Below are 14,197 nucleotides of genomic sequence, written 5' to 3' on the forward strand. Positions count from 1 at the left end.
ATGGGGTTAAACAGGTTTGCACGACCATAAATAAAGTTTCATGTCAGAGTTTAAGACTGTACCTTAATTCAGTCAATATTCCTTCCTCAAGCCTGTTTCAGACCCACGCGCTCAATGAGTTTTGAGTCTCCGTTTTGTTGTGGTGCGATGCGCGAAATCTGACAGCTAAAAGGGAACTTCTGTGCGCATTTCACCAGAAATGATAAACTATGCAGTCTTTATCTAAAATTATGTTTCCACAAGCAGGTCTCGGATAGCTCAACATAAGTCAACGAATGTCATTTTATTCTGTTTGACAGGATTTTGACAAGGACTCTGCGCAACGGCGCCTTTCATCATTGCGGCTGGACACAGTGGAACGAAGGACTTATAACCCAAAGATGAACACAATAGTGTTTAATAAGTTAAGTAGCCAGGTTTTATTCGAGGAGAAGGCGAATGAGGTCGAGAGAAGCAGTAGAAATTATTTAGAGGTGATAGATGGACAGCATCCGGACCTGCTCGCCAGCAGCCAAGTCATCAAAGACAGCTCAACTATCCGGCACAGGAGATCCGGGTATGTCAGAAACTTCAGTGCGTCTTTCTTAGAACGTACCGCATGTTTAGTTCATGCACATGTTTCTTACTTATTAAAATCCCATTGATAATACTCCAAATGAATGACCTTACAGATGTGATGTGCGTTGGAAATCTGCTTTGAAAATCATTATTTTTTTTTTTATGTTTGTATAGACTAATTATTTATTCTGGTAAAAAACGAAATCCGCCTAATGTTTAGCAAGCTGACTGTGGTCATTTTAACGCTGTTATTTTTTTTTAATTTATTATTATTTTATTTATTTTTTTATTTTTATTATTATTATTTTTTTTAACAGTGTGAAAGCTCAGAGAATCTTATTAAAAATAAACATCAAGTTGTTCAATTTCAGGGCAAACGAAAGCAGTGACACGTCAAACTGTTGAACTGTCTGACTTTTGAAAGCTTTTTTGTTGTTGTTGTTGTTGTTGTTTTCTTTCCATAGATTTGCGCTCAATTGTGGTTAAAAAGCGTATGGTTCGAATTTACAATCTCTTCGCCCTTTTATCTATATACGTGCAGGTTTTCAAAAAGAGAACAGCAAGAAATTAATATTCACAATTAAAAGTCGCTGTCGGTGGTGCTGAATCAACAGTGGCTTGTCGTTCGGGTAGCTCATTCTTGTTCGGTAGCAGATTTAAAACACGTCCAAGGTCTGTTTCTAATAAATAAACATTTCCTTCAACTGTATGTGTGGTCCAGTCAATCAAGAATATTTTTGCAGTGCGGGAGCAAAAAAAAAAAAAAAAAAAAAAAAACATCATCCCTTATTTTCCCTCCTTCTCCAAATGCGAACCCAGCGCGTTCCGTGCGCACCGCCTCAAAATGTTTACCCCTAACCTGTGTTTTATTTGCAGACAACACAGTGGTCCCTTATACTACTGCGAGATACAGCAACACCTAACCTAAAAGTGATGTCTTGCGAACTGCTGGAAAACCTGTGCAAACATCCTCCGCTGCGGGTGCGTCTGGCTCGCGCGTATTGAAGGGCGGTTTGCGCTTGTAAGGGGAGCCAGTAAGATAACACTACAGCTGAGCTGGGGCGCCTCGAGGGGAATATCACTGCTAATTAAGATTATTAATATAAATACAGAGGTGTGTGTCGCTGATATCGAGAACAGGGAGGGGAAAACGTTTGTAGGTTGTTAATACAGAACTGGGTTACAAGGAAAATATTTGCTGAACATGAACCTCGGACGGACGGACTTCAGCGTTGGGGGAAAATATGTTAAATGTGCAGTGAGGTTTTTGGAAGATAACAATGTGATATAACAGCGCCATACTGACATCTACAGGTTTGAATAACTAGCTTCTGTATGTGCTGTTTATAACGTGTATTAAGAGTAAAACTACTGTCAGTGTGTTTTTGGTCTTGCCTCTCAGTATAGCCTACAGTTTTCTTCTTTTTCACACCTTTACAGGCATGAGATATGTAGAAGATGCGTTTTAAGAAAAATACGAAGCAAAGGAAAGAAAGGAAAGAAAAAAAAGAAAAAAGAAAAAGAAACTGATTCTTTCGCGGGGAGAGTTCATTACAGCAGAATGCTAATTTCACTAAGCATGACTGTGAATTACTGATAGATAGATATTAAAATATATTTTAATGACGTATCCACCACGAGGCAGGAGGGTTAACCAGAATTTAATGAACAGATAAAAACATCTAGAAATAAAAATAAATCAGGAATTCAAGGCCTTAGCTACAAAAATGCACACATATTGACATGGGCAAAATAAAATAATAGATAATCAAATATAATAATAATGATAATAATAATAATAATAGGGTACAACGGGGCTAAAGGCACACCTTAAGGGGAAAAACAGCTTTTTTTCTGGTTACAGAAAGTATCAAGAAGGTTTTTGATGGAGCAACATAATTTGTGTGAAAATAAATAACAGAATATTTTTTGAATACATTTCCACACCTGGAGTAAAAGTCTCCCTCACATGGGATAAAGGCTCCCAGGGGTGTTATATTGATATAGTGTAGATAACAGCTGTAATAGTTATAGGGCACAGTTGGTCGACTTATGCAAATACTTTAAGACAGCAAGATGCTTTCTGAGTAACAAATCAAAATAACAACTTCTGAAAAGGGTGCATAATTTCTTGTTCATTTCAATCACATTAGACATTTCAAAACATCTCAAGTATTCTATAAATAAATGAATCTCCATTGTGATTGTATCAGTCAATGTGAGCCCACTTTGAAATTTTTTTGTAATAGTTCTATTCCCCCACTTAAGAAAAACAATGTGTTTAATGGGGGCCTTTTGCCCCTGCAACAGTGGGGCTTTTTACCTCAAATACTATTCTTTCACTTATTGGGCATTTATTGCATTTTTTATTTTTTATTTTTATGTATTTTAATTTTAATTTTTTATTATTACATAATCACCTTGAATACGCATAAGTATTTTGTCTCAAAATAAATTTGATAATTTCCAGGATGTTCATTAGCTACATGAATTTGCAACATTTAAAAAAGAATTAAATATTAGATAAAATTACCACAAAATCAAACTTTAGACATTACACGCAATGATCTCAAGGATCAGGAAAATTTTGCGGTGTGTTCACTGCTTGCCCAATTATTAGGCAAGTGAGTATTCTGATCTTATCATTATTTCCATGCACATTTTCCAACTCCAAACCATATAAACTTGAATGCTTATTTGATTCAATCATTTTCAGTTGGTATGTATTTGTGTAATGAGGGAGGGTGTGGCAAAAGTGACTAACACCTTATATCAAGGTGTGCATAATTATTAGGCAGCTTCATTACCTCAGATAAAATGGGCCAAAAAAGAGATTAAACTGACACTGAAAAGTCAAATATTGTAATATGCCTTTCAGACGGATGCAACACTCTTGAAATAGCTGAACTATAGAGGCGTGACCACCAGATAATCGAACGTATTGTTGCGAATAGTCAACTGGGGCGCAAAAAATGCATGGAGAAGAAAAGGCGCAAATTAACTTCAACGTGAAGCTACCAGGAACCCATTATCTTCCAGTGCCACCATATTCCAGAACTGCAACCTACCTGGAGTGTCCAGAAGTACAAGATCAAGTGCTCAGAAACATGGCCAAGGTCAAGAAGGCTGAAACACGACCACCACTGAATATATTCACAAGTTAAAGCATCAAGATTGGGCAAAGGAATACATGAATACAGATTTTTCAAAGGTTTTTCAAAGGTTTTATGGACAGATGAAATGAGAGTGACTCTTGACTCATGGGCCCATGGCTGGATCACTAATGGACACAGGGCACCACTTCGAGTCAGGTGCCAGCAAGGTGGAGGAGGGGTACTGGTATAGGCTGCTATCATTAAGGATGAGGTAGTTGGACCATTTTGAGTTGAAGATGGACTGAAACTCAACTCTCAAACCTACTGCCAGTTTCTGGAAAGTACTTTTGTCAAGCAGTGGTACAAGAAGAAGTCCTCAGCATTCAAGAAGGCCATGATCTTTATGCAGGACAATGCTCTGTCACATGCATCCAAGTACTCCACTGCTTAGCTAGCCACTAAGGGCCTAAAAGATGCCCAAATAATGACTTGGCCCCCTTCCTCACCTGACTTAAATCCTACTGAGAACTTGTGGGTCCTACTCAAATGTGAGATTTACAGTGAGGGAAGACAATACACCTCTTTGAACAGGATTTGGGAGGCTGTGGTTGCTGCTTCAGTGAAAGTTGATCGTGAACAGATCAAGAAACTGACAGACTCTATGGATGGAAGGCTCATGGCAGTTATTGAAAAGAAGGGTGGCTATATTGGTCACTGAATATTTTTGAAAGGCCAAAAATGTTATTTAATTGTCATTTTGTGTTACTTATTTGTTGCACCTACTCTAAAAATTGAGAATAATCAATGGAGTTGGGAGAAATTATTTTTGTAATTTAGTTGCATAATAATTGTGCACACTAATAGTTCCCTAATAGTTGTACACACTTATATATTCCCCTGAGAAGACAAAACTCACTTTTTATTTGTTAAACATTCAGGCTTGAGGTTCAATAACATTTTGGTTTGACTGAGAGCATTGTGTTTGTTCAACAATAAAATGAATCCTGAGGAATACAGTTTGCCTAATAACTGGGCACGCAGTGTAGTGTCAAACAGGTATTTAGGAAGGTCCTGCGGTAGATTTTGATGCTATTTAGTAACTGTGGGAGAAAATAAAATCAAAAGTGCCTTTCACCCTGGGAGGCCTTTAGCCCCGTTTTACCCTAATACATGTTAATTTATTAGTTATTTTAGGACTTTATTTTCCATTGCTTCATAGATTAATTTCTTGACATTTCCTAGTAAGAACAGAGAAGCAGCAAGAACTTCCCCAAAAGAGTTAAAACATAAGATAATAACATTCCCTATGTGGAAAATCCTATGGAATTGAATTTAGAGTATTTCTCCACATGAGTGCCCATACTTAAGTCTTGCATATAGTTCTCATGAATTTGACCTTTTGTTTTGGCTTGTTTTTCTTAACAGGTCTCGTCAGAATCCAGGAAAGGTACGGCATAAACGGCAAGCTCTGCAGGACATGGCCCGGCCTTTGAAACAGTGGCTCTACAAACACCGGGACAATCCTTACCCCACAAAAACAGAGAAAATCCTTCTCGCACTTGGCTCACAAATGACACTTGTGCAGGTGAGCGCATTCATTTTTCACAACTTTTCCAGAAGCTTTGTACCTAATAGCTCTTAGCTGAAGGATTATTGTGAAGTAGCAATTAATTCAGCTGCATTTTACATTTACATGAGGACGCAGGTGTTCGTTCCAAAAGTACCAAAGCACTTTTTGTTCATAGCAAGCAAACACAGGTCAATCAATGTGTAACACTGTACATTAGAGAAGTTTTTCTTTTGGCTTGTGTTCAACTCTATGTATGTGTGTCTTCCTGTCTAAGTGTTGGTTTCTGTGTACACATCTGTCTCAGTCTGTGTCTCTGCATACACATGAAGACATACACGTGTTCTCTGAATTTGTTAAGAATTGGTCCAGCCGAAGATGATATCCTGGATGACCCTAAAAAACATAATCTGGTTTTAATATTCATGAAAATGTTTACAAAAGTGTGAGCAGGCTGCACTGCAATACAGAAAAAAAGACTTGCAAACACAAAACTACACCCTGTTGCCGAATTTCAATGACTAAAAATTTATTTTATCAATTTATTTAACTTTGTGATTGTTCGACCCTCTCGGAACATCAGTACCAAAGATTCACCTGTTTTGTTTTTTTCATTGCTTGTCCAATTTTTCTACTCAAACAATGCCCCCCTAATGCACACACATCACCAACATATAAATAGACCCATTTATAGACTCAGAACCAAACATATCCGATGGTATCTCAGTGTTTCCTCCAAAGATAACTAGCCTCAGTTGCCCTGTTTCAGTAGAAGGCCATCCAACAAAAAATATGGCTCTTGCTCTTTGAGAATTTTAAGAACTTTTATTTAAAGCAGAGATTGGGCAATTCAGGACTTAGCTGGAAAAATGTCTTTAAAGAAGTGCCCCAGCACAGCTCCCGTCATAAGTGGCTTGAAGTATATCGGGCATGAAACGTTTTTCTAGTATAACATCTAATAGTCTTTGGTTTCTATGAAATGGAGCAGGCTGAATATTGTTTTTATTGCAAAAAAGACAGACATTGTGCAGAGGAAAAGGAATATTATTAGGTGAGAGTGGCAGAGGCCAGAATAAGCACCAAGGTCGCCACTGTCTCAGTTGAAGAAGTGTTGATGTAATGGTACATTCACAATGTTCCCAACTAGGATCTCTGTGTGTGGTAATCATTGCCTATTATTTTTTATGTTTTTTTATAGTGTCCCAATAAATAAAGCTAGGTAGTTTAGTCCATGCACACGTGTTTGTGTGTGGGCTTGTTTCTGAAAATCTGCAAGCATTCATATTAGGCATACTTAAGACTTAAAAAAGGAGAAAACAGGTTCAATAGGTGTGGAATGTGTATAGTGTACACTTCTTTGTTACTTCCTCTTTATTGTGTCTTTTTTCTCAGCATTTGTGATTTCTTAGATATTTATTTGTCAGACTTTCATGATTATATTCCACCCTTCATTATGTAACACCCTTCCTCTTTTCCAAGGTGTCTAACTGGTTTGCAAATGCTCGACGGCGACTGAAGAACACAGTTAGGCAGCCTGATTTGAGTTGGGCACTTAGGATCAAACTCTACAACAAATATGTTCAGGGCAATGCGGAAAGACTGAGCGTGAGCAGCGACGACTCTTGCTCTGACGGTAAGACATACACATTGACACTCTCACACACAATGCCAGAGTATGAGTCTAGTTCTTCCCAAGGTTATTCTGCCTCCACTACCTACCATCTTATGGCGTTTATAACATCATATGGAGTTTATAACATCTTATGGATTTTTTTTTTTTTCTTGCCACAGTCTCTTTTGACTAGCATGATTTGTATATTAAACTTCTTTGAAATAATAGGTACTGTGAAATGCAGTGTAGTTATGGAGACCAATAGAATCCAAAAATGTATGGGGACCAGATGTAAAAGTTTAACAATCTGTTTAAAATAAAATGCATATTAATCGATCACTAGTCTTAATATTGAGGGGAACGTGTCCTTCTCAGTGTCTATGGTGGTTAAGGCCCTGGCTGAAACACACACTCAAGCAGCTGCTCACATGCATACGTAGTCAGTGTTTTACAAATATCGTCACATAGCACAGATATTGAAATAAACACTGTTAATCACTACATGAGTGTATACACAATATGCAAGTAAAACTGCTCTTTTAAACAAACAAGCACAAACAAATTCACATATATCTGTGATTAATTTGTTTGGATAGAAATGTTGTGGTATTTGTAGGATACTCTATAGGCTTTTATTCAGCATGTAGCTAAGACAGACTAGGCAGGGTGCTTTAACAGGGATGTTTTATTACAAAGCAGTCAGTGCAACACTCTAAACATTTTTATAGTATCATATAGCAGCAGAACCGTAAATCAGGGTCGGGGTATGCTGAGTGCACTGCTGTGTGCATCCTCCTCTATGTTTATGTTAACCGGGCAGACACATAGGCTTACAGACAGTCATGCACGCTGTGATTAACAAACCACAATGGGGCGTCAAGACTTAACCACAAACACAAACTTGCACCTAAATGCACAAACACAACAACATTCTAGCTAACTATCTGAAGTCCTCTCTCTTTCTCTCTCTATTCAACACACAAAAGCATTACAACTGCAGGGATGTTACTTGCTCTCTGACAAATAGTATGTTTGTTTGTTCCATTTCTCAAACATAAACATGCTTCTACAAGTTCTATCAGAACAATTATCATATCCCTGTGCTTAATGGTGACCTCCAAACACACGCACGCACGCACACACGCACGCACACATTGGTGCAGCTATCCTTATGAGGACTCTCCATAGACATAATGATTTTTATACTGTACAGACTATAGATTCTATCCCCTACCCCTAAACCTAACCCTCACAAAAAACTTTCTGCATTTTTACATTTTCAATAAAACATCGTTTAGTATGTTTTTTAAGCGATTTGAATTATGGGGACACTAGAAATGTCCTCATAAACCATATTTATAGCATAATACCCTTGTAATTACCAGTTTGTAACCTAAAAAAAGTCCTCGTAAACCACTTAAACCTGCCCACACACACACACACACACACACACACACACACACACACACATACACACATGTATTTGGTTAGAAGAGGAATGTCCAGTCTGTGCCTCTCACATGTGTTTCATCCTACAAATAACTTCTCCCTTCTGTAACACAGTAGAATGTAATGAATTCTCAGCGCCCTTGCTTAACCTTTGACCTTTATTTCCCTCACCTCCTAGACAAACCTAATCTTGCCATGGAAACGTTTCTAGAGGAAAAGCATGTCTTACTCTACATATTAGTTTTACCACCATCTTTGTCACAAAGCACATAGATAAAGCATATTGAGATTATTGTTCATAGTGCAGAATATTCTAAATTGTATCATATCTTAACTGTAATGCAAAAAATCTAATTCTCTAATTCTAACTGTAGAGTATTTAAACACCATATGTTGTTCTGCATTTAATTCATGCAGAATTTAAAAATGAAAAAATAAATAAATAAAACAGTAGAAAATCACTCTATTACATTAATGAGAATCTAATAAGATCCACCATTGAGAATATTGAAAATATATAAAAAATTCAAACAAAATGTTTTTTGCAAAATAAAACATCCCCACATTAAAGTAATAATAATTTTGGTAGGAAATGTGCTTAATTGTCATGAAAAATTTAATAATTCCAAAAATCCTATTATACCCAAAATAGGCTTTATTTCCTCTTAAAAATTTCATATTTTTTCTTGCTGATTTTAAGGGTTAAATATGTTTTCATGAGATTCACCCAAATGTGTAGCTGAGATTATACAAGTAGCATCTCATTCAATGTCAAACAAGTTGTTTCTTACAGTGAATATCAAATGTGAAACCCTGTTTTGATCACATGAAAAAAGAACCATGTCAAGTATCTTCTCATAGTTGTTTAGAGGTAAAGTTTGTTGCACAGACATTTCATCAGGTCTGTCGTTCCCATGTTTGAGCTCAATAATTTTGTGCTACACAGAAGATCTGAGCTTCAGACACACTCTTCACACCTTCACAGCCAATATAGAGCCTTGCAGTGAAATCCTAGCTCACTTAGGAGGCATTCACTCGCACAATCCTGACCTCGTATCCTAGGAAATATTGCGTTTGTGTGAACTGCAGTGTGTTTACCTTTGTTTCCTACATTATGGGATGGTCGTCAGGACAATATACAATAAGTGTTTACTAAAACAACCTTTAAAATTGACTGACTTTTAGGACATGGAGTGGACCAAAAACAAAAAGGAATCCACACACTTGGTAAAAAAAAAAAAATATTTAGCTAATTCAAAGAAACTTTGAAAATGTTTGTTCATCATAATCGTATTTTACTGAAGAATTGTATAAAACATGCCTGTGATAAACCATAAGGTGTACAAAGTGGACAGAAAGGTGAAAGTTGACAAAAAAGGAGAACTAAATATTTTAGTCCCCAAGAACCTCATTCTCAGTAAATACAATCAATGCCAAAAATGTATACATTTAATAACCCAAATCTAAAACTAATTATAAGCAATGTGTTAACATACTAGATCATAATCAAGTCCAGCTGAATACAATTAATCTTTCTAATCTTTTGTTCTAGATTGGAGGGAAAATGTTACTCTGTTGATGCTACAAACAGAGAGGTTATGAACTTGAAGGGCCTGATTTTTGCATCTTCATTCTACCTTTTGGCGACAAGACTAACAAAAGTATTAACTTTCTTGAAATAGTGGCATGAGTGACTGTCAACTGGGGAAAAAAAAACCTTTGAACCTCTCAGTGTCTTTCTGACTACTGTTGTATTACAAATGGCTCAAACAAAATGGAACAAAAATGCATACAAATCTTTACCAATGTCATCCAGTTATAAAACATGCCAATGTCTCTTTGTTATGTTCGATAATGCATCACTGATTAATATTTTTGTTAGCAGCAGCATGAATCAGATGATTTATCACTTGCAGTTCTACCAATGTATCTCTTGACTTGTCCTAGCCAAACAGACAACTCTGTTCCTGGACTAATGAACACCTTCCATTTGCAAAGATGGCCTCAAATCTCTAGTGGCCAGGCACTTCAGGCAAGCATGATACTTTCTCAAAGGCCATGCAAGGCTCAAAGATCCAAACCTGCTTTGATTCAGCCTCAGTAGCAGAAATCAGCACCAAATTTTATCTGATGCACTTGCAGCAGGTGGGAGACCTGTGTTTTCAATCACTGTAATTCAATCAAGAGTTTTCACTCTGGTCGAGTGATCTTTGCAGAAGAAAAAGGTTTCCAGAAAAGGGTGATTAAATGAAAATGTGACTGTGGTGCATGTCAGGCTGAGAAGGTGTAAAGGGGAGCCTTTTCAAAATCTTTGCTTTTACAGTTGTTTGTTACTGATAGAGTATGGTGCGATCAATGCCAGAGTACATACTGATCAATGTATATCTTGACTGCACTGTAAGTTGTTTTGGATATAAGCATCTGCCAAATGCAAATGTAATCTTTAAACCTGTAAATCTAAGCAAAAGTAAATCTTTTGCACGACATTACCCTCATGTCGTTCCAAACCCCTTTGACTTTCTTTCACACAAACACAAAGGGGTAAACAAATACTTTTTCAATGTTCTCAAATATAAATTCGACAAATTTTTATGTTTCCTTCCTGAATACTTTCCAGATGGTGACCCAGCAGCATGCACCCAGGTTGGTGAGTTCAACAAGCCAATGTACCAGAGCGTCATCAAGAAGGAAGGTGGCGCTGTGGGGGTGGGTCTTCGAGTGGCCAGAGATGCCTCATTGTCTGATGACTATGTGTCACCACCCAAATATAAGAGCAGCCTGTTGCACCGTTACCTTAACGACTCTCTCCGTCACGTAATGGTGGCCAACGGAGTAATGGACACACGGAGGAGGAACCACTCAGGCTCCTTCAGCTCTAACGAGTATGATGAAGACCTGCTCTCACCTTCGTCTTCAGAGGCAGAAGCCAACTTTATCTACAGAACGGGTGAGCTGCTGACAGTCATGTTTTTCCTAGTATTCTCCACTCTTTCTCCTCCTCTCTCTCTCTTACCTCTTTTTCTCTGCACTGATTTATTTTTTTTTTTTTTTTTACTCTTTTGTTGTTTGGGAGGAAGAAAGGGCATCTTTTAGCTCTTTTACCAGCTCAGTATCAGCTGTGTTTGTCCATGCTGGGATCTCGGCTCCTTGTTCCACAACAAGAGGAGTTGTCAGAGATAATATGTTTTCATTATTCTCTCTCTCTCTCTCTCTCTCTCTCTCTCTCACACACACATACACACACACACACACGCACACACATGGACAAGTTCTATAAATCATGGACATTTATAAATATTATGAAATATGTTTTTAATTGTATGAAAATAGTGGTAAGTTAAAAATATTGTAGTTCAATAGTTGAAAGAATGTTTGCGTTTCTATAAATGTTTGTACTTTTGATTAAAAGTTTAAAGTTATGCAAGTTCAAATTTGGTCTCAGAATGAAATGAAATATACAGTTAAAATAGTTTATCCTAGTTTAGTCTCCAGCCCATTAACTACCAGACTGAATGGATCCACTTAGTCATTGTGACTAATTCTCTCTCCCCCATCCTAATTTTCTTCTTTATCTCTTTATTTTCATTTTCTTTTTGCATCTATTACAGTACATACTTTTTTTCTGTCTCCCTTTTTGTCAAAACTGAGATATGGACATAGAAACAACACAGTTTTTATTTGCGTGTCTTAACACCAACTGCAATGAAGCAAGCAGTCCGTATTCAAAAGCATATTCACGAGGGAGAAAGAACTGCTTGTTTGTGTGTTCTTGCAAGTGTGAAAGTGTATATCAGCCTTGAATAACAGTTTATAACCATATGTGAGTGTGTGTACTTGTGTATGCAAGTGTTTGTGTGGATGGACCATTACTCTTTGCGGTGTCTTAAGTGAGTAAAGCTTTGACCTGAGGAATTTCACCCTGAGGCCTCTCCATCGAAAGCATCGAAATATTCCATGTGGGCCTACTCATACGTCACTTTCCGAAGTTAAAACTTCCAGATTTGTGGTTACAGCTTTTAAATTCTTCCAAACATTTCTGAAGTTCTTGAAACAACTGATAAAAAAGGGATGAATATTTTCTTTTTATCCAGGACATTCTGGCTCATTTATTCCAAGTCTCTCAGCAGTGAATGTCTGCAGTACTCGGTCATCTGTGTTAGCTCCCATGTCCTCCAGGTGTTTGTGATGTTATCGCAAATCTTTTGGACATACAAAAATGACAAATATGTTTCAAGAGAGTCTTGGCAATTATTTAAGCCCTCCTCATCTAGATCTGGGAGCATGTCAGGCCCTATTGATCATTTGTAGGAATTTATGTGAGATATTGTTTTGGGGACTGGGGCTGTAGAGTGCATCTGTTTGCGCTCTTTTCTCCTGAAGAAAGAACGGTGGGTTTCTTCAGGTCAGAACACTGTGTCTTTGTTCTGACAGAATTCATAACTGATAACAATGTTTGCCCCTCAATTTTTCACTTTCATATTGTTGTCCATATTGATCCTCAGGAATCCTGCCATGCAATCTTTGTTTTATTTTGTTTCTCTCCATTTCATTTTGCCATTTCTTACTGACTAATGTGTTTTGCATTATGTCGAAGCTGAGAAAAATGAAAGCTGTAAATGTCCTCAGACCCAGAAGCTGTTGTTAACTACCTTTATGGTCAAACTTTTAAACTCCTTGAGCATTACATGAACACAAGGCTGCCTGTGTAGACACCTGCTGAGAGAGATAAGCAGGGATAGATAGATATAGAAACAATATAAATAAAAGAGTTGTACTTGAATTAGTTCTTCCTAAATGCTGTTATAGCTACTCTAAATGAATATTTATGTGGCTCAGACATAGACACTGTCTTTGTTCTGCTTACATGGTACTATTTCCTGGCTGAGGATTCTCAAGACCTCATCAGGTTGTTGAAGTGTCTGTTTTTTATTTTCTACGTGAGTATATTCCACACGAAAGGTTTTCCACAGTTAGAACTCACAAGATCACACACAGCACCATTTGTGCAACAGAGAATAAGGGAACAATAAGAATACAACACAAGTATAAACATGAAATTAAATTGATATTACATTTTGTCATTCTTGTTGTTGTTTTGCATCAATAGGTTTTCATCATTTCCTCCAAAGATTTCATTCTCTGTTTTCCCCCCATTCTCTTTCTTTCCATTTTCTTTGTTACTGCATTCCAGAATATTTTCATACAAACATTCCTCAAATTTCAGGCGTGAGGTTGAAATTTTAGATCTATGGTTTTCTTCTTTTAACAGTTGTCTGTCTGTCTCTGTACAGTGTTAATGTTTTAGCTCAGACGTCTTTAAACCAAAGTGGCATCGTAGAATTCTGGGAGTCCCAGTGATTAAATGTAACTTAATGGAACAAATTGGAACTAAAGGGGTTCTCGCCTTTTTATCACTCCTCACTTTAAGTTTCATAGATCAGACGTGGCAAAGAAATGTCAGGCCAGCTAAGCCTCAGTTCCTCTGATGGAAAACTAAAGAGGCCATTGTGTTAGAAAAAAATCCAAAGTAAAAACGCAATGGGAATCCTGATGGAAGTTTCTTTGAAAACAAGAAGCGAGAAAATTCCAGGGCACATGCCAGGGATTTTATGTCAAATTGTGCTTTAATGGGATATTTAATGGCAAGAATTTTGCTCAGTGTTTTCCCTCCATTCATGGTACCAGGTTTAGGGCTGTCCTGTATGATATAGATCACTATCCAGCACTGTCAGACTGGATGAGGTCTGGGAAGAGCTCGCAGTAGAGTGAGAGCATGCAGGAAAGTATTTAGCAGAACTTTATCGCTTTAGATGTATTTTCACAGGTTGCATCAGGGGCTGCTCGTGTAGGAATCTCATAAGCCACATAGAAAGTGGATCACATGGAACATAAATTGGCTGCTGGACAGTTTACTCT

General features: G+C 37.4%; 1 protein-coding gene across 2 annotated transcripts in view; it reads left to right on the forward strand.

The window, feature by feature from the left end:
- Positions 1 to 14,197, forward strand: part of LOC127427466 (homeobox protein Mohawk-like) — a 62,531-nt gene that overhangs the window by 571 nt on the left and 47,763 nt on the right. For both annotated transcript variants that reach the window (XM_051675094.1, XM_051675096.1), the window contains exons 2-5: positions 300 to 556; positions 5,079 to 5,238; positions 6,700 to 6,853; positions 10,899 to 11,228. In XM_051675094.1, the coding sequence (XP_051531054.1) occupies positions 381 to 556; positions 5,079 to 5,238; positions 6,700 to 6,853; positions 10,899 to 11,228 (820 nt within the window). In that variant the 5' untranslated portion in view covers positions 300 to 380. The remainder of the gene's footprint in view (positions 1 to 299; positions 557 to 5,078; positions 5,239 to 6,699; positions 6,854 to 10,898; positions 11,229 to 14,197) is intronic.

This window comes from Myxocyprinus asiaticus, chromosome 36 (assembly GCF_019703515.2).
Source record: "Myxocyprinus asiaticus isolate MX2 ecotype Aquarium Trade chromosome 36, UBuf_Myxa_2, whole genome shotgun sequence".
Lineage (NCBI taxonomy): Eukaryota > Metazoa > Chordata > Actinopteri > Cypriniformes > Catostomidae > Myxocyprinus > Myxocyprinus asiaticus.